We start from the raw sequence: 26,626 nt of genomic DNA on the forward strand, positions 1-26,626 counted from the left end.
TCAAAAGTAAGACAGCTGTTTCAACACAGTGTGGCTAATTAAATCTCTGACCTCTAATATGAGAAAAGAAAAGGGCAAGGTGGAAATAGGTGAGACCCAGGGGAGAGATTCAGCTTCATTTCCTCTAGAGGAGAGGAAGGAATAAAAAGGGGTAAGAACCAGCCACTAGTGTTACAAATGTATTTGTAAGGTGAAGAACAGCCAGAGATCATGTCTTATCTATCTTTATATCCCCCTTAATGTCCTACACTTGGGAGGTACTCAACATATATTCATTGAATGAATAATGAATTATTTTTCTCTTTTTCCTTCATGTCAGCCTATTTTGCTATATTTGCCAAACAAAAACTTTCACAGCAACTTATTATTATTATTGTGGTTTTTTTTTTTTTTGCTGTTGTGAGGCAGTCAGGGTTGTGTGACTTGCCAAGGGTCACACAGCTAGGAAGCATCAAGTGTTTGAGGTTGTATTTGAACTCAGGTCCTCCTGATTTCCGGGTCAGTCCTCTATCCACTTCACCACCTAGCTGCCCCTCATGACTGTTTAAAGACTAATTTACCAGAACAAATCTTCATGAGGCAATGTTTCAGCATGAAATAATTTAATTTTTTAAGTGAAAGATTATAATGAAAGCATAATTTGTAGGGGTGGTGCATAATAGGACATCCCTGGACTTGGAATTAGGAAAGGTGAATTGAATTCCAGCTCCCATTTTTACTAGTTATGTGACTATTGACAGGTCATATAAGTTCTAGTCATTGAATAGTACAGGTAATGATTGTACTATTTGCCTCACAGGATTCTTGTGAGCAAAAAATTTTGGACATCAAAGTGCCATATTGTTATAATTATTATTGTTTATTCTGCCTTAATGAGTCTATGTATGTAGATACATAAATAAAAATAATTTTGAATATATATAGAAAATAAAAACATTGCACTGAACAGTATGGGCTAACATTATTGAAACATAAAATATTAATGGCTATAAATACACATATCTTTTCTTAACTACAACCTCTTTAAAAGTAACCTTAAAAAGTAAAAACCTTTTGTTTATCTAATAAAAAGGCTAAATAGCTCAAACTTTTCCCCAAATGAATTTGAGGTATTTTTGAGAAGTTTTCTGTGTGAAAGTGATTGGTACTGAAACCAAGGAGAAGACTGCTGTAAACACAGTCACAAAATTAAGTTATTCTACAGAACAAAAATCCAATGGGGCAATATAAAGATAATTTTTGGGGGGCAGGATTTGAAGGATTGGCTGCTATTCAACAGATAATTGCCTAATACATTTCACTTGTTTTCCTTTAGACTAGAGAAAATCTCAAAAGTTTAAGTTTCTCTGAAATTTGAAAATGTATCAATTATTTAGGGTATCCTGAAAAAAAATATGAGAGGAGACTATGCCGGATTTTGCAAATGATTTCCCATACAAATATTTTTTATAGCCACACTATTAACTGAAAGGTACATTGAATACAAAATTTTATTGTGCTTCTTAATTGGTGATCACCAGAAACATTTCACTCAGTATATAAAACAAAACCTTAAATGCTCTCTTCCAATAAAAAGTCTCTTGTGTATGTTAAGATTAGACAAGATTCTTTGACATATGCACCCACAGAGATAACTATGACCAATGATTATTAATTATTAATATTAATAAGCAAGAAATTAAAAAGAAATGTTCTTGCCCAGAATTTTTACACTTATGGAGGATGTATTGCACAAGGTCCAAGAGGTAGAGGGATTCCCTATAGATAATGATGTCTTCCAGATATTTTAGTTTGTATGGCATTGGAAGCATAGAGGTGACTCAGTGGGGAGCTAGATGGCTCAGTGGATAGAGTACTGGGCTAGGAGTGAAGAAGACCTGAGTTCAAATCTAGCCTCAGACACTTATTTTAGTAGTATGACCCGAGGCAAGTCACTTAGCTTCTGTTTGCCTTTATCCATTGGAGAAGGAAACAGAAGGGGGTTTCCCCCCAAAAAATGCCATGAAAAGTGTGGTCCAAAAGAAAAGAAAAGTGTGGTCCATGAGGTCACAAAGAGTTAGACATGACTGAACAATAATAACTCAGTGGATAGACCACTGGGCCTAGAGTCAGGAAGATTTGAGTTCAAATTTGACCTCAAACACTTTCTAGCTGGATGACCCTTGGCATTTAACCTCTACTGCAATTTCTTCAACTATAAAATAGGGATTACAATATCATGTATCTTTCAGGGTTGTGAAGATCAAATGAGGAATTTGTAAAGTACTTAGCATAGTACCTGGCATATAGTAGGCATTAATGAATATTTGTTCCTTTCCTCCTTTCTTCTCCTTAAGTGAGATCTATGATTATTCAAAAGATTCACAGAAGAAGAATAAATTGGATGATAAATGCTTTTTTATCTAGACTGAAATATGCATGATCAGTGCAGCGCAATTAGTGCATCACCATCTATGTTTGGGATTGACACTGTGGATGGATAAGTTAGACACAGATTTGAAGAGGAGGAAGAACCACAATGCTTTTTAGTGATCCTAAGTCACTCCTTAGAGTAAAGATCCATATTTTCAAAAGAAATTTTCCTCAGTCATAACTATCCATGGTTTAGAATCTTACAATATCACAGTTTTTTTAGAAATCAGAGTTAAGAGTGTCTTAAAGGGAAAATGAGAGACTTGTGGTCAGTACAAGAAATCTATTGCATATTTTCAGTAATGATCTGTGTTCAAGAAATGGTATAAGGCAGAGACTGGCCAACAATGGACTATTTTTGTGTAGCCCACAAACTAAGAACGGTTTTGGACATTTTAAAATACATTTAAATTTTATTTAAAAATGTGAAAACTACTCAGCTCATAAGGACCACATGTGATCCATAGCCTATTTGCTGACCTCTGGAAGGGATGTCTGAATGGAACTGAAAGTGGGTCAGTCATGTGATATAAGTAAGGAACAGCAGATGGACAGGCCAAATGCTCTACTGGTACTTTCAACATGTAAAAAGACCTAGAGGAAGACCTTTAGGTACATTGGGTGAATCCACTGGGGGACGTTCTGTAGAAGAACATAAGTAAGAATCACACAACACAAGAAGATGAAGCTGGGCTGCAGTCTTCACTGATGGAGGGAAGATCTGCTTTGATGAGAACAATAAATGATCAATACTGTAGACTGGGCAAGCACATCCATAAACCACAGATGTGTTGGCCTGATGATGTACAAATGCTTGAAGTGAACTAAGTTTCCTTGAACTAATGTTATCTGGTTCTCAAACACAACTTAATAAAATTTTGTGACTTGTCTAATCACAGAAGATTAAGATAGAATGGTATTTGTTAATTAGAGTTTGGGATGCATTTTCACTAAATCTTTGGTGTCACCAAGTACAAAATAAACATGGGACTATTTGGTTGAAGTTTTCAGTTTAAATAAAATTTTCTTACTTTATCTTCTTCCTTAGGATGTTGAAATTTAAATTTAGTAACTGAAGTGAAGTTGGTAAAAGGACTTAAGTTTTTTGGAAGGAGATATTCTAGAAACAATAAATTAAGTATATTTACGATGTTCCTTTTACTATCTTAAATGAAGACTTTTATGGAGGAGAAATAGTAGTTTCCTCCATCGCCTGCTACTTAGTTCCATGTTTTCTTTGCTCCTCACCTTTCAGAATTCTCATTCCAAGAGACTGAAGTCACTGCTCACGGTCTTCTCTTAAAATTACAAGTGACCCATAATTTTAATTCTGCTAGCAGTGCAAATTTCCACAGAAAAGATAATTTGTGTATTTCTTCCCACAAGTAAAGTGCTGGGCTTCAATTTAGGAAGACCTGATTTCAAATTTGGCCTGACACTAGCTACATGATACTGGGCAAGTCATTTAACATTGTCTGCCTGTTTCCTCAGCTATACAATAACAGCATCTTTCTCCTGGGGTCATTGGGAAAATTAAATGAGATATTTATAAAGTGCTTAGCACAGTGCCTGGCACACAGTAGGCATTTAATAAATTTCTGTTTCCTTTCTTTCTTCCTCCCTCCCTTCTTCCTTCCCTCTCTCCTTCCCTTCCTACTTTCCTTCCTTCTTTCCTTTCTTCCTTCCTCCTTTCCTTCCTTCCTTCTTCCCTTCTCAGAATAATTTTGTGAGATAGGTAGTATAAGTATTATTACCCACATTTTATAGGTGAGAAAAATAATCATAACTAGCATTTAGATAGCACTTTAACTTGGCAAAGCTCTTTACATGTGCTACCTCATTTAAACCTTGTGAGACCCTTATGAAGTAGGTGTGTACAGGTGTGTGAGATAGATATGAAGGTGAGGTAGATATTATCTCCATTTTACAGATGGAGAAATTGAGACACAGAGAAGTTAAGTGACTTGCCCCGGGTCACATAGCTAGTAAGTGTCTGAGAACTCAGGTCTCCTTGATTCCAAGTCCAGCACTCTACCATCATTCTACCAAGTATGAAAAAACTTGGCCGCATTCACACAGCTACCATGCAACCCTTCTCCTTAACATATATGATGTCTCATTATTTAATACATACACGATGACTGTAAGTTCAAGATCAAATTAATAACAAAAAACTTACATGTATGGACCTAGGGTGAATACCCTAATAATTACAAATGTCAGGATCACTGCAGTTAAAACTGCAGAAATAAGGGATGCCTGCAAGAGAAAATACAAAAGTGTCATAAGTTCATTGATACAGATATTTTAATGTTATTTCATTCCTTTAAAAAATTTGGCTTTTCTGATTACTTAATACACTGAGGATTACTTGTTAGTTCCATTTATTGCTATAGATAAGAGTAGAGAAACTCCAGCCTACAGGTCAGATTTGAGTTTTGACTTAATGCTTGTGCCTTCCCTCGAAAATTATCTCTAATTTCTGTTGTAGATATCTTGTTTCTCAGTCATCTTTGCATTTTACCTCCCCCATTAGACTGTGAGCTCCTTGAAAGCAAGGATTGGGGTTTTATTTATTCATTTATCTATCTATTTATTTATTTACCTTTCTTTGTATCCCCAACACTCAGCTTACTGCCTCACAGATATTAGAAAATAAATGATTGTTGACTATTTATTTTCATCCAGTCCACTGGGTGGGTACTGAGTAGTGATATCATCATATACGGCGACTTCTGCAAAACCACAACCAGATTTGCAAGCTGTTAGAGGACTTTGATGGATAGCTATAAGTTGGTAATTGGTATGACTCCTTGTTTGTGTCTGTATTTGTGTAGATGTTTCTATTTATACTTCTGGGTTTGTTTTTCTGTGTCTGTGCCTGTGTGCCTATCTTTCCGGTTCTTTGTCTGTGAACTCTTTCCCTCTCTGTCCCCTTTTCTTCCTCATTCCTCCTTTTTCTCTCCTTTTCCTTTCTCTTTTAATTGCCATATCATAGAACTGATATTAAATTAAAATTATACATACTCAATGTATACAAGTTATATAAAATAGATGTACCTATTTCATGTTTTCTGTTCTTAATTCTAAAAGCAGGTTTATAAAAAATTTTTATGTTTTGTCATAGATATATGGAGAGAGAAAATACTTTTAAAGAAATTCATTGGATCCTTGATTAATATTTTTTCTTTTACTTGGTAATTCTTAATATAAAAAAATCTCACTTCTGCTATAAATAGGGATATTCTAGAGTCAGTTCAAGCCAGCTCTCCAGAGCTGATTGTTAAATTTTCAGTATAACTATTTACATCCTCAAACTGGCACACTATAAATCAGGGGTTGATTTATTGTTTTGTTGATTGTTTAGACTTAAGACAGAGAGAAAATGTTAATAATACATGTTAAACTTAAAAGTGTAAAAAGTATAATTTTTTTTAGGAGAGTCAGTCATTAAACTTTTATTAGCACACCCCTGCCTATGAGGGCTAGGAATAGAGATTAGATCTGTGATTTTAATAGCTCAAGATACACTCTGGCGAGAAAATTCCATCTACCAATACAGGTCAGCACCTCCTCTGCTACTTCTAATCTTAAAACATTGGGCAGTTAAGTAACTTGTCCATGGTCACACAGGTAGTATATATAAAAGTGGGACATGAACCCATGTCATTCTAGCTTCAACACCTGCTCTCTTATCTCACACTTCCTGGCTGTTTTCTGTTGTCATGCTGGCAGAGTGGCCTAACGTGCCAGACACATGCACTTCTGCCAGGAATTCTTTATATTTCCTGGCATTTGAGGTCTCTTGAATGATTTGTCTTATTGACAGTTTTCCTTTAGCTTTTCTATATATTAAAGAAAGTAGGCTCCTTTCTAATAGGAATTGTCCCACTCATTGTATTAATCTGGCATAGTAGGTACATAGGAACATAGTAGGCATTTAATAAAAGTCTATTGATTTATTGACATTAAAAGAAAAATAAAAAAGAATTTTAAAATATCAAAGACAATGGAAAGATTCTCCTTTTAATATTCCTACCTTTATCTACAATATAAAAATATACAGATGAGGAAAAAAAGAATCAAATTAAGCAAATGACAAATACAGGCAGGCAGGCAGACTACGTTTATACTACTACTACCAAGTGGAAAACTGTTGTAATGATCTAGATAATTCAAGCAAAATGATCCTTTGGATAAAATCTGGAAATTTCAGGTGGAAAGTTTGGGAGAAAAAGGATGGAATCAGAATTATTTGTATCATTATCATTTGTTGTTGTTCAGTTGTTTTAGTCATGTCCCACTCTTCATAACCTCATTTAGAGTTTTCTTAGCAAAGATACTGGAGCAGTTTGCCATTTCCTTCACTAGCTTGTTTTATAGATAAGGAAGCTGAGATAAACAGGGTTAAGTGACTTGCCCAGGGTCACACAGCTAGTGTCTGTGGCTGGATTTGATCTCTGGTCTTCTTGACTCTAGGTCTAGTACTCTATCCAAGGTACCACCTAGCTGCCCTATCATTATCCTGTCTCTATACTTAATGTTGCATACATAAACTGTGGATGTATGATAAAGAAGCAAAGTTTAAAACTGATTGAATTACTAAGAAATTTCTAGGAAATTCCTAACAAATGACAAGTTTTCACTTCCCATCATAATGTTTGCTGTTATGTTAATTAGGGTCATAGATTTAGAGCTGGAAGGGATTGTAGAGTTCAACTAAGACTACACAATCATTTTATATACAAAGAAATTGAGGACCAAAGGTTAAATGACTTTCCAAAAGTCACCCAAGTAGTAAGTGGTGGAACTGGGAGTTGAACCCAGCTTCTCTGACTCCAAATCCAGAGGGTTCTTTTTTTCCTCATTACTTCACACTGAGCACAAGAAACCATACTTGAATAAAAGTACAGTAATAAATAAAGGCTAAAGTTGCAACTTTATTGTGAAGTGCAGAGTTGATTATTCTTATGAGAACAGAAACAAGCCTGGCATTTATCAGCGTAAAACACTGCAAACCTTGAACTACTCTATGGTAGCTATGACATACGGTAGTATAGAGATAGAGATAGAGATAGATAGATAGATAGATATAGAGATAAAGAGAGTAGTATACCAGTTATTATTTACAGTAACAATAATTTAAAATTTTATTGAACCTGACAAAAATTGTTAGCAGCAAATGGATAGTAGTTTACAATCAATGATATTTTATTACGGTAGAAATAGACAAAGGATTACAGAATCTAAGAGTTGTAAGGGACCTCAGAGGCTATCTGGTCTAATCAAACCTGAGCCAGAGTCTCCTGTATAATAGTATATACTTTATTTTTAATTTTTTTTGTTTCATTAAATATTTTTCAATTACATATAAAATATTTTTAACAATCGCTTTAAAAATTTTGAATTCCAAATTCTTTCCCTCCCTCCTACCCATGCCCCCTCCTTGAGAAGACAAGTAATTTAATTTTGATTTTCCATGTGAGGTCATATAGCACAGACTTTAACAAGTTGTCACCTAGCTTTTGCTTTGATGATCCCAGTAGAAGGATCCCATTACTTCCTGAGGTAACTCATACATAGCCCTAATTGTTAAGATTTCCTCTGCAATTAAAAAAAAAACCTCATTTCTCCTTTTTCTTTTCTCTGAGATAAAGCTGATTAAATCTGACCTTGTTCCCTTCACCTTTTACCTCCTCTCCCCCATCCCCTTCCTGCCTGCTCTCCAAGTCAATCTTATCTTCTCCATGTTACAAATATCCCAGTTTCTTTCACACCAGCTTCATTGGGAATCTTTTCTAGTCTCACCTTTCTTTTCACCCTCTTCTGGATGTGTCCTAGCAAGTTTAAATTTCTTGAAATGTAATACCAATAACTAAATGCATTATCTCAGTTGCGATTTGGCAATAGCTTTCCTAATTAAAGATGCTGAAATTTAATTGATACACTTTGCAGAAATTTTGCTACTAATGTCACAGATTTAAATCTTGATATTGCTTTAGCTACCTTAAAAGGTTGGAAAATACATTTTTAATAAATCATATGTGCATGTGTATCATATATGTATATACATACATATATAGAATCATTTTTTAATCTTTGTTCTTAAGATACAGAGTTTGTGGCTTGCAATAGTACCTTCTAACAAGAAAAAGAAAGGGCACATTTGGTTCACACTGTGATGTGATGTTTAATCACTGATCCTTAAAGACCAATCTAATGACTCAACTACAGTTTACTTTAGGATAATCATAAATCATTTGGCTTTGCAGATAAACACTACAATTAAGAACTCTGCAATGAAGGCTGTGATTTGGCACAATTACTTCAGTTGACAAGGAACATTTCTGCTTCTATTTTAACTGTGGAGATTACCTTTCCCAGCTTTGCTATGTCACGGTACAGGGATAAAGGAAGGGAAAAGGCTACTGTGGAAAGCCCAATGATGAAGTGGCGGCCAATGAAAAAGTTACCAGGATCGACTAAAATACAAAGAAGATTATAACATGTTTAGAGGCATACATAACAAAAGCACATACACATAATTATACACAACTTTTTATTTTTTTGACCAGACCAGTAATTTCCCCGCTATTAGGAATTTCCTCTCCCAAAGCCAGTTAGCACTTTCTCTACAGCTGAGAGTACTTGAGAGTTGCCTGAAGCAACACTGGCTGAATCCCACACACAATGTGTCAGACATAGGACTTGAACACAGATTTTCTCTGCTCCCAGACAAGTCACTCTGCTATACTGCCCCTCATGCAGAGCACAAATTCGAGCAACAGAACACATTTTCCCCTCCAGATCTGTGATTTCATAATTCCACCATGTCTCTAATAGATGGTTTTAGAAAGTTGGGAAGGGGGGGCCAATTGAGAATTTAAGTGACATATCCAGGGTCATATATCATATACATATGTATATATACACATATCTATGTGTATACATGTATGTATATATGTGTATATATATGCATGTGTAGGTAGATAATTCTTTCCACTGTACCCAGGTCTTTTTGACTCCAAGACTACTCCTCTAGCCACTATAATATACTGTCACTCATTCTTTTAAAAACTCAGCATTTAAAATATGTCATGTCACAGATATTTTAGGAAGAAAGAATTCTCAGGAAAGCATGTCAAACATAAAACTACAAATGTATATACCAAAGTACCTTAAGGCTAAGTCTCTAGTTAAAATGTCCTAGTATTTCAAACCAAAGTGGGAGTTTTTTAATTTCATCTCATTTAAAACAAGAAATAGACCATGAAATGAACCATCTTTATATCTTTACATCCCGCCTGGGAAAATATAAATATATAGCTTTTTTTTCCATCATAAGAGCAGATGGAAGTTTTGAAGTGGACATGGCAGAATTTCATGGGATAACAACTACAAATATTGTGTCCTGAGATAACATGGAAAATACTTTGAAATTACAATTGTAATGATGCTTTTCTAAATCTAAAGGTAGTTTGAGCTTCTTTTAGTTGTATAGCTGGTTTTGAGACAGATACAATGAGAAGAGAATTAATTAAATGCTTTCAGGAATAATATGACCTTTTTATATTATCATTCTTTGTGAAATTAGGATTAATTTTCATCTCTGCTCTTTTAAGACTACCTATACTCCTATGTCATTTGACCCTAAGAGAGGCTCCATGATCCTTTGTTTCCTTACATAGAGGGCAGCTGACTTGGGGAAAGGTGCTGGTATCTTTTCTCCTTCCCTCTTACTCTCCTGTTTAAGTAATTGAGAATGGGTAGGAGATATCTATTGGCAGGTATGCATGCCAATAAGTGGGCCACCATTAAGTGATGGCAGCTAGAGAAGAAAAAAATTAATAAGAGAGGGTAGTTTTGCAATCTAAGAGCTGGATGTCTGGTTTTTATCTATACTGAGTGGGGTGCGTTGGAAAATTTGCCAGACAGTCATGCTACAGAGCTGGAGAATATGAAAGGGTAATGAGAGAGGGAAAGGGGAGAAGGAAAGAGACAGAGAGAAAGTAACAGGGAGACAGAGAGTAGAGATAGGGACAAAGATAGAGACAAATAGAGAGTAGGGAGAAAGGCCACTAATTTTGACCGGTTGGGGCAGCAGGTCAAACAAAGACAACAGGATTTGTTATTGTGAAGAGGGCCTCTTCCAGAGAAACCCTCACATTCAGGAATCTAAGTGACACTGGGGATTTAAAATTCATTAACTCCTAATGGCTAACATTTTTTTCTTGTGAGCATCTGTTTTGTTTTCTTCCTTCTAGTAAGATTTTCACCTATAATACTGTGATCTCAGGTTGGGGAGGTTGGGGAGTGTGAAAGGGGATGGAAAGCCCACGAGCCAAGAAAGCAATAAAATCCTCCAAAGTATATTTATGTATTTTGTGTTACACATTTTGGTGACACAAAAGTTATAATCATATGTACTATAATTCTCATTTTAAGCCTCTTGAATAGTCCTTTGATTGAAAAAGGTTAGAACAAAGGTCTGAATTTAATAAGGTAAAATTTAATAGCTATAACTTCAAAGAATCAAGTGCACAAGTAGAGAATGGGGAAGAGGCCTAGAAAAGTTTATATAAAAATGACCTGGGTTTTTTGTTTTGTTTTGTTCTATTGCAATGTCATTGGGAGGCAATAGTTCTACAGTAAAAAAAAAAAACTGATTTGACGATCATAGGCTGCACTGCGAGGCATAGCCCACTTCTCTAACTACCTGCTTGCTGCATCTCAAAATCAACATGCACAAAATGAAACCTCTCCAACTCCCAAGTTACCTGACCTCCTCTAAAGTGGCCCATCGTCCTGATGGGTAGCATCATCCTGATCACCCAGCTTTGCTCAGAAACTCAGTCATCTTTTATCCTTTACTCTTCCATCATGTACCCCCACCTCTACCCCCCCCACCCCCTCCACACACATACATACACACACTTGCTCACATGCATCTCCTTCTCTTCACTTGCATGACCACCAACCTAATTCAAGGCTTCATTGAATCTGATTAGCTTCCTAATTGTTTCTCCCTGCTTCTAATCTCTCCTTTCTCCAATTAGTGCTTCATACAAGTGCCAAACTAATCTTTCTAATGTATGAATGAATCCTATGGGCCCTAATTTACATTGATTCATAACTATTCAAAATTCTGACTCCTTAACATGGCATTTAAATGAGTGGATAGAACATGGATCCTGGAATCAGGAAGACCTGAATTCAAATCTGGCCTCAGACACTACCTATATGACCCTGGGGCAAGTTACTTAACTTCTGTTTGCATCAGCTTCCTAATCTATAAAATGGGAATAATAACAGCTCCTCCCTCCCAGGGTTTTTATAAGGATCAAACAAGATAATTGTAAAGCACTTCGCACAGTTAGTAAGCTCTATATAAATTTTAGCTATTGTTATCATCATTATTATTAAAGTTCTACACCATCTTTTTGCAGCCCATCTTTTCATATTTATTTCATACTACTCTCTTTCATGTACCTTATGTTCCAGTCAAGCTGGCTATTCTGTCTTTCCTGGACTCAGCATTTCATGTCTTATCTCCATGCATTTTCAGAGGCTGCCTTCCCACATCTACAAGGCCATCCCTCTTCATCTCCACATCTTAGAAACCTTAAAATACTAAAAGTCTTGACTCCAGTGACTCTCCTACAAAAAATCTATCCTGATCCCTGAAATTGTGCTTTCTCCCTCCTTCAAATGGTCTGCATTTCCTTAAGTTATGCACACACAATGAAATCTCCAGTATGATATAAACTCCTAAAGAGCAGAGACTTTTTTTTTTTAAATCATGTGTAACTCCTTTAAGGGTCTAGAGTCAGGAAGACATCTTCCTGAGTTCAAATCTGGCCTCAGATACTTATTAGCTGTGTGACCATGGGCAAGTCACTTAACCCTGTTTGCCTCAGTTCCTCATCTGTAGGATGAGCTGGAGAAGGAAATGGCAAATGACTCCAGCACCTTTACCAAGAAAGCCCCAAATAGGGTCATGAAAGGTTGGATATGACTGAAAAATGACTGGACAACAACAATTTTCCTGTTCCCATTTCCACCTTACACTAACAAATGCTTAATAGACTTTGAATAGACTTGAAAGGAATCAGATAATGTCCAGAATAAAAGACCTGAAATCCATCTGCACTCTGCCCTGTCAGAATACACTAAAGTGTGCCCAATTCTAAACACTATAGTTTAGAAGGCCATAGGCGGGCTAGAATGCATCCTAAAGAAGGCAAGCCAGATAGTGCCCTGGGAGAACTGGTTAAAAGAAGTAGGGATATTTAGCCTGTAAAAGAAAAGACTTGAGAAGGAGGGTAAGGGAGAGGGACATGTCATAGAAGAATGATTAAACTTGTTCTGCTAATCTTGTTCTCAGAGGGCAGAATTAGGAAGAAGAATTTGCAGGGTCGGGGGAGAAGAAGGAAAGGAAATAAGCATTTATATAATGACTACACAAATATTATTTCATTTGATTCTTACAACAATCCTGTGAGACAGGTGCTGTTATTATCTCCATGACACAGTTTAGAAAACTGAGGCAAACAGCAATTAAGTGACTTGACCAGGGTCACACAGCTATAAAGTATCTGAGCTGGTATTTGATCTCAGGTCTTATTAATTACAGTCTTTATGTTCTATCCACTGAGCCACCTAGCTGCTTCTAAGACAAACTGATAATATGTAAGGAAAAAGTAAGTATGAATCATGAATTCATTCATTTAAGCTGAATCTTCTATATCACAAATTGGAGGGATAGTACAGATAAAGCCAAGTCTCAAGTCACCTTGGAAGGGCTTCAATTATCTGGACATTTTAGAGAAAACACTGACTTGATTTATCTGGATAATAGTTTTTACTCCCTACTTAGGCTCATTTACATAATATATAAATATGAGCAGAAGAAAACTAATTTTTCCCATGTGTTACATTAAAGAATCTTTAGGGTCCTGGGGGAACATTTAAATTGAATGCTATGATTAATCACACTATGGCCTAATTATATGTATCTCACTTGTTATTTCCATTTTGGAGTCTATTACCAATAATGGATTGTATGAGATAATATTTCTAAAGTATTTAGCACAATGCCTGACACATAGTAGGAGCTTCATAAATGCTTCTTCTCCCCCTCCAATACCTTTCAGCCAAATTTGCATATGAAAATCCGATTTTAAAGTAAATTATTTTTAGTGAGTCTAGAAAATGAGTCATACACAATTCTTCATGATCTTGATATACAGCTATGAAAACAGCCTTCAAAGAAGGCATAGTTAATCTGATGTGCATCAAGAATTATGGCTTTGATTTCCTGTAAAGGTATGGAAAATCTCCAAATACCCTTCTAAAACATTGGCATTGTGGGAGTCCTGAAAAATAGATTTTGTGTAATGACCATTATTGAAAATATTCTGGCCTCTATTTTTGGCTCTCTCCCAAGAAGCTCAAAGAAATCACTTAGCATTAAACATGTCACACTTAATGATGGGGAAGATAATCCACCAAAGGCAAAGCACTCTTTGATCATACATCTTGTTTTAGTACTTATTTCACTAAGAAAAACCCCCCAGCTCATTCTAGTCACAGAACAAATGTGGGGAAACTTGCAATAATGGCTTCTATCTACAATATATCAGACCTTAAGATCTGCAAAGCACTTTAGATACAATATCTAATTTGATCCTCACAATTACCAATTTAGGTGGATACTACAGGTATTATAGGCAGGTAGGTGGTGTAGTGGATAGAGCTCCCACCAGAGAAGTTAGGAGGACCTGAGTTCAAAATTGGCTTCAGACATTTATTAACTGTGTGACCCTGGGCAAGTCACCTAACCCTGTCTGCCTCACTTTCATCATCTGTAAAACAAGCTGGAGAAGGAAATGGCAAACCACTCCAGTGGTTTTTTTTTGTTTGCCAAGAAAACCCCAAATGAGATCAGGAGGAGTTGGACACAACTGAACAACAACAGGTTATTATTGTTTTCATTTTAGAGATGAGAAAACTTGAGTTCAGAGAAATTCAGTAACTTGGTTGTGTTTACATAACTAGTAAAAAGTTGGAGGTGGAATTTTAACCAATGTGTATCTTGGCATTCTCTCTACCATAACCTATCTGTTCCACAGGAAACTCCCTGCTTTAGGAGAGATAGGTGTAGGTTGCTCTAGGAAAGTCATATTGATTGTGGAACAGTGTATCCAAAGCCTCCTCCAGGTCTAACCCCTATGATTTCTGAGCCAGTGCCCCCTGCTTACTGCTTCACTTATTCCTAGGTATATGCCCCAATATACCAAGTTTGAAAGAAGCAAGAGGATTTGTGACAGTTTACATTTTGATTCCATAGGCACCACAAAGTGGAGTGGCATATAAACAAGATCTGACTTGACTGACTGTAAATGGAACGTGCCTGTGCTGGTGACCAATAATCTCTATAACTAAAAGAAATTTCAAATAAGCAAGCTACCTCACAACATGGTTTTTCATGAGGCAAGTCACAAGTTTTGGACTTAGAAAGCCAGGACAGAAAAGTCAAAGGTTAGTTTGATACTCTTGTGCTCCTGCAACTGGCAATCAATCAATTCAATACACATTTATTAAGTCCTAAAGATACAAAAAGAGGCAAAACAGTCTCTATCCTCAAGTTGCTTACAATCTAAAGGCATACTGAAGTTTAACCATGTTAACTCTCCTAGGGAAGTAAAATAGTTTGTGGCTGCCCCTTCAGTAAGTATCAGCCCTGGTACCTGAGTTATCCTACAGGAAATCCTACTTCCTCTGAGGGGGCACTGAACTCATCCCAGTGTCTAAATTATCTTTCTCTTGCGGTTATGGGTGAAAATATGGAAGCTTGACGGCATTAACCCTTATTATTTTACTTCCCCTCCCCTTATTTTACTTACATTTACTGTGATTAAAAGCCAACTTGTTAGTGGCTTAATAGCTCCTGGAACATAGAAATACTACTAATAGCTAATAATAGGTAATTTTTATGTAGCTCTGACTATGCATAAGACATTGTGCTAAGGGCTTTACAATTAATCTCATTTGGTCCTCATAACAACCCTGGGAGGTAGATGCTATTATTACCCCCATTTTAGAGATAAGGAAACTGAGGTAAAGAAAAGTTAAGTGACTTATTCAGTGTCTGAGGTAAAATTTAAGCTTAGCCTATTTACCAGGCACGTCAGGTTCAATCACCCTAATCTCCAATGGTCACTCAGAAGGGATTGAGACACTGACTTGATACCATCCTCAAGGAGAGAATGACTTACTGAGAAAGAACAGAATTTATCTAGCTTTTGGAGGTTTCATATATGATGAAGAGCACCTCAAGTTATAATAAAATTGTTCTGAACACCTAGTTAAGGAACTGATGTAGTCACAGTCAACCCTATGCAATGGATTCCAGTGTCCCTTCAATGCTGAGATTGATAGAAGAGGCAGTCATTAGCTGCTTTACTCCCTTGGATAAGCAGACTCTTTTAGACTTCTCTTTGTCAATCCTATACCCCTTCAAGTTCATGGATGACTTAGTAAATTGATATCTACCAGACTATTTCTCCCCTAATTTGGTCTGGGTACTACACATCAGAAAAGTTTCCCTATTTTCACTTGCCTTCAGATAAGGAAGCCTTGACCATTAGGACTCAAAACTGTAACTAAATATCACTAATGAGTGGCATTGGAGTCAAAGTAGATTGTTGACACCTGAGCTTAGGTGACATATTTTATAAATAAAAGTTGAATGGAGATATTGAGGAAGCATACAGTGAAAATGTCTTCTTGTCTAGGATAATATGGTTGATCAATTAAAAACATTTATTAAGTGCCTACTATGTGCCAGCCACTCTACTAAGCAAAGTTGTGTGACCATGGGTAAGCCACCTTAGCTTCCTCATCTGTAAGACAGAGGAACTATTTACTCACCTCCTAGGAAAGTACTTGGTTAATCATCTGTAATGGGAATGGGAATTTGAAGATCTTCCCTGCCTCTCAATAGGCTGAATATAATCACATAGAGCCTATGATGGGAGGAGTTTGATGAATGGGTGGAGCAGAGCCTAAAGGAAGCTGGAATTCAGAGCAGTTAGAGTTGGAGGGAGGAGAGAATGCAGGCAAGGAGACAGCTTGGTATGGTGTGGCACCCTGCTCTGTTATGGGGTATTAACTTCTTTGTTGCTATGATGGATTCGGTTTTCTGGTATTGGGATTTGGCTTTCTGGTTTGGGGATTTGACTTTCTGGTGTCTGAATAAACGTTTTACTTCTGTGTTCTATGTGGAGATCCTGTTATATTTTGTAATTCAGAATTATACCAGCATACTCATAGTCACCATGATGCTGTGAATACTGAGTTGGTGTTACACCATCTTATAAAATGCTATATAAAGTTAGTTATTACTTATTTCTGAAATGTATCTTTAAAATTATTTTAATATTTTACTAGATGTGGAAGTCTATAAGCAATGTGACAGTCTCTTGTGCTACTGAGACCAGACCTATATGATTTCTTTCATAGAGGGAAATTGATGAGAACATTCTCTCTAACCAATATAAAATGGTACTTTCTCTAAATTTATAGTTTCAGCTCTCTAAGTTGTTTTGGGCACTGAGAGTACTTGCCCAGGATCATACAGCCAATACATGTAAGAGATGGATTTGAAGCAAAATGTTTTTAACTTTGAAGTCAGCTCTTTATCCATCATACCACGATGCCTTTTATGGATAAGATATGTAAATGAAGGCTGAACAGCAGTAGTTAGATAGACAAAAAACTGGTTAAATAAATGTATCTACAAGATTAACAGATGAATGTGAACTTGAGTAAACTTTCTAATGTTAATGCTATAGAGTTGTCCTTACCCTGTCCTACTCAACATTTTAAATCAATGATTTGAAGTCCTATGCCATGCTTATTAGCACAAAATGATACAAAAATGAAGGGTATAGTTAACTGCTTTGATGGCAGAATCAGGAGCCATAGAGATTTTAACAGTATGAAATAAGGGAGTAAAATCAACAAGTTGAAATTTAGTGGGGCAAATGTGAAATACTACACTTAGGGTTCAAAGAATCAATTGCCTAAATACAGGACTGGAAAGACCTGGATAAATAATAGTTCATGTGATAAATATATAGGGGTTTGAGGTGACTGGAAGCTCAATATAACTCAAGAGTAGTAAGCTGCTGACAAAAGCTAAACAGCATAGGAGCATTGTATCAAAAGGAGGGAAGCAACAATAAATCCCACTGTACTCTTCATTGATCACATTTGCTTCATTATGTTTGAATCTGATGATATTTAGGAGTTATCTTGACAAAGTAGAAGGTGCTGAGTGTGACCAGCATGTCCTATGAGGATCTAAAAGGATTAGGGATGTTTAAATTGAAGAGAAAATTGGGCAGGACACAGATTCATACCTAATTTTAGTCTTGTGGAAGAGTGATTAGATTTATTCTGTATAGCTTGCAAGTGATGCAGTAGGATCAGTGGGTGGGAATTAGATTTTGGTTCAATATAAGGAAAAAGTGTCTACCAATTATAATTGTACAAAACAAAAACTAAATAGAATTGACTTCGTTGTGAAGTAGTAATTTTCCATTCCCTGGAAGTATTCAAACAGTGGCTAGGTAAAAATGCATTTGGGATGCTGTTGGAGAGATTCCTGCATGGTACAGGAGATTGGAATAGATGATCTCTAAGGCTCCCTCTAAGAAAATAGAGAGCATGAGAATATAGAGTTAGAATCATTGAATATATATAGTACAAGGAGCAAAAGATATATTTGACCATATGATAATTTCCAAAAAATTATTCTTAATTTACTGAGAAAGAATTGTATAGAAATCTATGAAGATAAAATGAACGATGTATAATGAAAATATTACTATTAGTAAGCATGGCTGTAGAATGACTAAAAATCACCATTTCAGTGTTTTTTTCTACATTAAAAAAGAAATGTTAAACACAGAAACCATATGAATGTAGTCAATAGCTCAAAAAAATCTTTCATTAGGACTTACCTCCAGGAATTCTTTGAAAAACTTTGCCTAAAGTGTCTCCTGTTATTATGTTATAGCTAATCATTGCTAGAAACAAAATAAAAATAAGAGGTTACTTTCAGACACAATTATCAGTCATATATTTAATCCTGAATGGCTCCTCCAAAAAAAGGCTCCTAGTTATTATCTGTCTTTGTTTTTGTTAGGGGATTTTTTTGTTTGTTTGTTTGGTTTTTGGTTTTTTTTTTTTTTTTTGCTTTCAGTTTTGTGAAACATTTTTGATTTTCAGAATTTTTACTTTCACATTTAGGTGGGGGGTTGATTCATTGCTTTTCTAATTTTTTAAAGTTGCATGCCCAATTCATTGATTTGTTTTTCTCTCTTTTGTTTATGTAAGTATTTAGAGCTATACATTTCCTCCCTAAAAACAGTCTTAGCTATATCCCATAAGTTTTAGCATGTTGTTGCATTGTCATTTTCTCTGATGAAATTTTCCATCATTTCCAAGACTTCTTTTATTCACCAATTCTTTAGTATCAATTTTCAATTAATTTTAAGTAATTTTTTCTCTGACCCTTTATTGGATATGATTTTGTTGCATTGTAGCCAATAAAGATTATGTTAAATATTTCTGCTTTTCAGCATTTGTTTGTGAGGTTTTGTGCCCCAACACATGATAAGTTTTTGCAAATGTGCCATGCATGACTTAGAAATATATAAAATCCTTTACATTCCTATTTGTTGATTGTCAGAGATCTGTTATCTCCACTTTTTCTAAAATTCTATTTATATCTTGAATTGTTTGAAGAATAGTCTGAGGCTACTTCTTTAATATGGACACTTAGATCTAGTCTACCAAATTAGAAGATATGAATTCAACTGTACATCCAGTATTCAAGATGACCCAAAATTAAAAAGTCTCAAGTCAGAAGACAGACGAGGAGTTATTTACATTATGAAGATAAATGTATACTTTATAAGGGAATTCACCCCAGGACCCTTTAAAAAGTCAGTTCTCCTAGCACACTTACAATTATTGAATTCAGAAAGGTGCAACCTATATCACCCTGTAAAGAACACATATACTGAGTTACAATAGCAAAAATGGGAAGAAATTCTAAATCATCACCTCATTTGTAAAAGCAAGGAAGATTTTTCCTAAAAATTTTTATAATCCTTGGCTTTTCTGCTGAGATTCACAGCCATTGTACGACTTGTAAGATGGCTGATATGACATATGTTAAAATCACCAATTAAATTTGTCATGAAAATAATTAGGAATGCTATAAACCTGTTAGTGACATTCTAATAAATTTAGTCCACTTAGGCCAAGTATCTATGGTGAATTGATTTTGTACATTAACAATTACTAGATTACCATTTCATTATGATACTATACATAGTAAGGAATATTTACTGTAAGTTTCAAGTGAGCCAAACCACAAAATACAAATAGACTATTAGTCTTGCAAAGGTTTTTCATGAGTCATTAAATTTACAAAAATGCTGTCGAGTCTTTAATTAACTATTTGTTTCTCTTGGTTCCACTTCTTATTTACTCATCCCTAAGCTTTAGTACATCCAGAGTTTAGCATAGTACTTGGCACATGGTAAGTGTTTAATAAATGCTTGTTGAATTGACTTGTTGATCTAAGACCCAAGAAGACAGGTATGTTCCCGTAATACTCTCATTTTGCCCTGCACATATTCTCATGGAAATGAAATAGAAGAGAACTAACAAATTAAGAAGAATATTCCATTTCTTCTAGCTTCACTGTCTCAGTTTCTTTGAGCAAGTCCTCCTTGGGATTACTTTATGAAGTGGACCATGAAAGGGTCTCACCTGGAACCTGGCAAGTGAGGTCTGAAGAAGCTAGAATTAAAAGTCAGGGCTTTAGAATAGAGAAGGAAGCAATATGGACAAAGAGAAATAACATGATGGTGGTCTTAGGTTTCCTCTTAGAATTATTATTTTATAAAGTAACTAGGTAAACAATGTCTACATTTATTCTTTCCAATATATAGACTATATAAAATCTTTAACATTGTTTCATTTCAAATGCCATTTATTTCAGGGGGAATTGTTAAAGTCATGTAAATAATAGTTAATATTTAAGTTCATAGTGGTCTTACCAATGAAAGGATATAAAAATTGTAGAGATGAGAGGAGTAGATACCCCGAAAAGCCAAATGTCTTATGGACCAAAGACTGATAGCTATCTGTTCCAGAAAGGGCTCCTCCTTTTATCAATAAAACAAGTGAAAAATCTGTTAAGAAAACAAACATGATATGCATGAGATTATATGTGTATATATATATATATATATATATATTGAATGCAAAGAGTTTCTTAAGTCTAAATCATGCTGGAGGAAAAAAAATGCTCAATTATACTGTTATTTTAGAATGAGATGACAACAAAAAACCAGGTTAAGTGGATCACTGGTAAGGAATTATTAATCTGATAAGGTATGGTCTTTTTAGGATGTCATGACTATATATTGCTGATGTTTTTCATCAACTTTTTCCATGCTAAGGACAAATATGCTCAAAGGATTAGTGCATCGAACTGAACAGAAGGGAAGTCTAGGAAGTCAGTGTCAGGAGTTCCACTTTCATTTCTTATATTGATTTTCTGCAATGTTGGAAAATCCCCTCATTATTATCTGACTTTATTTCCTAACTTTTATAATGCATATAAACAAAATTACATGAAAATTAAGTTAAAAAAAACCTCACGCACCATGTTCCTATTTTTTCCCTCAAATTAACAGACAAAATATGAGTATGAAAAGTATACAATTGCCCTTACAGAATAAAAAGAAAACCCCAACAATTCTGTATTATAGTTATTAAGTATACACAAAGAAACACTTCCATAAAATCACATTTAGAGCCTTTTGATCCTATCTGAGGGGGTCAATCTTAGGTGATATATATAGAATGTAAATATTTTAAAATGTGATTTCCCTAGTCATGTCAATTTTCCAAACTATTAAATGTGTTGCTAGATAAATGTTTAAAGGTATTTTTTAAGCTGTGAAATTTGCAAAAGAAAGTTACAAAGGAAAACAAATGTTGATGACATATGCATGAATAGAAAGAATTCCTCCACTAACTGTCTGGTCATAGCATGAAGGTGATTGTGGGGTCTAAAAGGCCATGTCAGTGGGGTGTAAGTTGTAAAAGTCCTTAAGCTGGGAAGGTGGGTTTGACAAGGCAACATGGGGCTGCAGAAAGTTGGGGTGGATTTGGAGTCATAGGACCACTGGAGTCATTGGGTCACTGGAGGCACTTATTAGATGTGTGACCTTGGATAATGTAAAAAAGAAAATTTTTGATTAGATTATTTCTAAAGTCCTTTCCATCTCTGAATTGATATCAGTGGACTACATGTCAGTTATTGGGGGGTAGTCTTCCTAAGTTTGGAGGATCAGATTTATCATCATCCAAAGCTTGGCTACCAGTGACATATCTATTTAAATCTATATCTATAGATATCTATATAATTCACAGAAACCTCGTGAAACTATGCATTAAAATTTGGCGAGCTTACAACTGGTGTCTATAGAAGGAAGACCTTCAATGATAAAAAACACAGATCCTCTGAAGTATCCAGGCATGAAGATAAATAATATTCACTTAGAAATTTTCAATCCACATACTATTATGATTTCATTTTTACTGTGCCCATAATATGTAACCATAGGCACTATGTTACTTATTCAGTCATCACATATGCATTTAAGTCATAGACTATTTTTTGATGCAATCAACAAACAAGTGAAAGTATTAAAATAATTTTTAAAAATCATCACTGTCCATTTTTACCCTGAAATACAGCCTATAACATCTCATGAATAGAGGAACAGGGTAGAGACAAACCACTTGTCTGGCTGAACATGCCTCATTAAAGGCTTAAAATAGACTTAAGTCTGGAAGCAAACCACCAACCAAATTAGAATATGAAGTTAAAAAGAGAAGAGATATACATTTATCCCTTACTTGCTGACTTGCCTTTAAGAGCTCTCATTAGGAAAGTAGTCTTTCTTCACTGTAGAGTATAACAAGAAAATGTAATACAGTGTGGAAAGTCAGATAAGTGAAATGTAATGAAGAACATTTGAGTGAAGATAAATGGAGAAACAGAAAACATAATAGTGTGTTTTATATCATCGATCCCCAAGCCAGAAGCAGAAATTGTATAGTAAGTTCTAAAAGTAAGTCAAAATGCTGGCATAGAGGTATAATATAGTAATGGTGAGGAACTTCAATTATCAAGAATATCTAGAAATTCCTCTTTGCTAAAAACAGAGCTTCTAAGAAATTTGTGACTTGCTTTAATGGTCATTTCAAACTTACAAAGGTAGAGAAGGTAATAAGGGAATATTTGTGAAGTTGCTAAAATAGCATGATTAGAACCTTGGAGGGAAATAGCTAATCCATATCAGAGTTCATGATAGGATCACAGGACCATGGACTTAAAGCTGAATGGGATATTTAATCCAACTTTTTCATTTTACAGTTGAGGAAACAGAGACCCAATAAGGTTAAGTGACTAGTCTGAGGTCACACAAGTAGTAGATGTAGGCAATGGGAAACATAAGGAAGAGAAGGCTGGGCATACTCAGAGAAGGACCCAGGATTTCCATAGAATAGGTTTCAGATAATCCAGAAAGGAAAGGTAGAATCTTATGGCAGAAAGTAGAATCCTTCTAGTGCAGATGATATTGGTTTAAAGGAGATGTTGTGAACTGGATAACACATTTAATTAATTAATGACTGGACATAGAATGATGATCACTGGATTAATATGAACTTGGAAGGGATTTTCCCAACAGGGATGGGTATCCTGTGGCCTCAAGGCCACATGTGATCCTTTAGGTCCTCAAGTGTGACCCTTTGACTGAATCCAAACTTCACAGAATGCACTTGAGGACCTAGAGGGCCACAAATGGCCTCAAGACTGCAGGTTCCCTACCCCTGTGCTAGTACATACCAAAGAACTCTATCCTTGGTCATAGTTTGTTGAATATTCATATCAGTCACTTAGATGGAGACAGAAATGGTGTGCTTAAGAAATATTTGGGTAATATGCAGCTGAGAACTATGGCTAATATAATAGTAATATGATTGATATATAATAAAGATCTCAATGGGTAGTTTTATAGGTTGAACCAATCAGATGACATCTAATACCAAAAGTAAAGTCTTAGATTTGAGGGTGTTTTTTTTTTAAATCAATTGCACAAATCCAGTAGTTGAGAGATATAGCTAGAGTCAGCTAGATGGTGCAATGAATAGATTATTGGGCCTGGAGTTCAGAAGACCTGAGTTCAAATCCAGCCCTGGTTAAGTCATTTAATATCTCTCTGGCTCAATTTCTTCATTTGCAAAATGGGGATAATGATAGCACCTACTTCCAAGGGTTGTTGTGATGAGACACATGGCAAACTTTAAAGTGCTTTATAAAAAATAGCTATTAAAGAGTTCTCAGTGGAGTGCATATTAAATATGGCAATCTTGTGACCAAACACTCAAAAAAGGCAGTGATATTGGAATGTATTTACAGAATGTATTGTCCAGAAAAAGTAAGTTGATAGGCCCCCAGACTACTTAGACTTTTTCTAGTGTAGTGTGATTTGTCATGTGTACCACATTTTAAGAAAGAATTGTTAAGCTGGAGCACATCCAGAGGTAAGTTACTAAGATGTTTGGGAACTGGAAACCATGATATATTGGGATCAATTGAAAGAATTGGGAATGCATAGACTAAGGAAAGTTAGGCTGATGAATGATGAACGAATTATGAAGCATATTTACGAAGCTGCCATGGGGAAGAGGGCTAGACTTGTTTTGCTTGGTCCCAAAGAGCAGAAATAGGATCACTACGGTTATAAGTCATAGAGATCTGTTCAAATATGGAGTAAGTTGCCTCAGGAGGTAAAAATTACCTCATCCTTAATCTGAATCTGAATGGATACTTACTGAGGGTGCTACAGAGAGGATTAGTACTGTAGAGTTATGGTTTGGATTTGATGACCTTTAAGTCATCAAAGTCTGACTGATAACCTTTCTACTCTGTCATTCTGTTATTCTATGGAATGCAATGATCACCCCAAATTCTGTTTCCTTTTACTTTTGTGTATTTATCTTTTGTCCTTTATCCCTCAAATATTTTTAAGGATTTGTATTGCATCCTTAGAACATAATCTTATTATGATTATTTTTTTTGGGGGGGGGTGGGTGGATTAGTTAATTCAACAGCATAGTAAATTCCCTGAAATGTCCTCCAGTTCCACAAATGTAGATTAGGAATTCACCTATATGTTATAGTATTAGAACATTGATTGTGAGGTTTGAGAAGGTAAGTGGCTTGCACGCAGTCACATAACCAGTATAGGCCAGACACTGTATTTGGATCTAGGACTTTCTGTCTCCACGATTGTCTTATGTCCTCTTGCTCCTCTCCTCAATCTTACATTTAAAAAAAGTCATTGGTTAGAGTGTATAGCAATAATGATAATTAACATTTGTAGAGCACTTAAAAATTTAGAAAACATTTCCCTAACAAGAAACTTAGAAGGGAGGTAGTAGAAGGATCATTATTCTCCTTTTACAGATGAGGACCATAAGACTGTTCAAAGAGCCTAAGGGACTCCTCTAAGATGAGCATGGTATAGTAAATAGAGTAGAAATGGACTTGGAGTCAGACTGCATATGTTTTCTGTCCCTTGGTAGCTGCTATGTGACTTTGAGCAGGTCGAGGGAGTTGAACTACAATATGTATAATTACTTCCGGTTCTAAAGTCCTGTGATTCTGACACTACACAGTAAGTGGTAAAAGTAAGAGGTAAACCTCAGGCCTTATGACTAAATTCCTTGCAGGAAGTAAAATTTTAAAAAGTACTTCAAGACCCATTTTTCTTTCCTTTAATTATTACTGTAAAAATACATAAAGCATCTCAGTGGAGTTGCCAGTAGTTTGAGCTAAGAGGCAATTCTGACTCCTCTAAAAAGTGAATGAACAGAACTGAATTTATGAACGGTCTGAACTTTGCTAGGTTTCTGTGTGTTTGTTCTGCACATAATGTTTCCATGTCCTCAAATAAGCCATAAGTAAATAGACCTGGGAAGAAATTAATTACTTGACAGCACAAATGTACTGGGAAGCCGGAAATTAAAAATTACTACAGGAAACCCCTTAGGAAATTGTATGGGAAAGACTATAAATACATTCAACATTTTAGTTAAGCTTTTAAGAATTAAATTCAAGAAACACCAAGTTCTGGATCCCACACAAATGAAATTGGGCTACAAAGCAAGAGTTGCAAAAGAGTGATGAACTGGGAGGATCTTAGAAGGTGAGCTTGCTGGCTTTTGGGAGATTTCTTTCACCCCCTAATTCTACCCTCCATTTAATCTTCACCACATGGTTCATTTGCTACTCCCCCAGAAAAAGGAAGAGAATTAGGTCAAAGTGTACATATTTGAAAGTAGCATGGGAAGTGGTGGTAAGAAGAGGAAATAAGGATGAGTTATACAGTTTAAGTTTGGAAATATCTGAGGAACTCGTTCTAGTAATTGGGGGAAAGGATAATGGATGAAAGTGATTTAAGGAAAAAGGAAGGAGGAAATAGAAATTATCAGGACAGGTTCATGAACAGCATGTACATTGTGGGGGGAAAAATCTAAAGTTAATTAAGCATTTGTATTTTGGTGACTCCTGCATAGATGGTGGTCAGAACCATTAATTTTGAATACATTATACCCTGTTAATGATTTTGAGAAGGAAACCAATGTACCCTTCCAGTTTCTATCCTTTGTGCTTTAATCAAACCTTAAAATATAGACCTGGCATTTTCCCCACATAATATGGTCAACATAATGCTTTGCCTTTAATAATCAGTCCTTCAGATTAGTAATATAAGCAAATTACTTTAGCCTTTGTTGACATAATTTTACAAATGCACTGATAATCCCCAAAATCTAAATGCAGATATTCTCTGAACTATTCAAGAAGTAATGATGAATGAGCAAGGATAATCAGATATAGAGTATCCTACCTGTCACATAAGAGACCCACAATAAAAGCAGTATCCCTAAAGGAAGACCAGCTTGCTTCATTGAGTAAGGTAACCCTGTGGAAAAAGAAAACAAACACCCCCACTGATGAAACATGCAGTAGCCCTTTCATATTCTGGTT

At 35.5% G+C, this 26,626-nt stretch overlaps 1 protein-coding gene across 1 annotated transcript in view; it reads right to left on the bottom strand.

Moving 5' to 3' along the window:
* The window catches only part of SLC38A11 (solute carrier family 38 member 11), a 70,581-nt gene that overhangs the window by 41,814 nt on the left and 2,141 nt on the right, over window positions 1-26,626 (bottom strand). The window contains exons 3-7 of the mRNA XM_069079977.1: window positions 26,487-26,561; window positions 20,553-20,687; window positions 18,441-18,506; window positions 8,788-8,894; window positions 4,592-4,671 (exon numbers count right to left, since the gene is read on the bottom strand). Of these exons, the coding sequence (XP_068936078.1) occupies window positions 4,592-4,671; window positions 8,788-8,894; window positions 18,441-18,506; window positions 20,553-20,687; window positions 26,487-26,561 (463 nt within the window). The remainder of the gene's footprint in view (window positions 1-4,591; window positions 4,672-8,787; window positions 8,895-18,440; window positions 18,507-20,552; window positions 20,688-26,486; window positions 26,562-26,626) is intronic.

Source organism: Petaurus breviceps, unplaced genomic scaffold (genome assembly GCF_028583685.1).
Source record: "Petaurus breviceps papuanus isolate PSGF00001 unplaced genomic scaffold, PetGlider_PUasm1.0 91133, whole genome shotgun sequence".
NCBI lineage: Eukaryota > Metazoa > Chordata > Mammalia > Diprotodontia > Petauridae > Petaurus > Petaurus breviceps.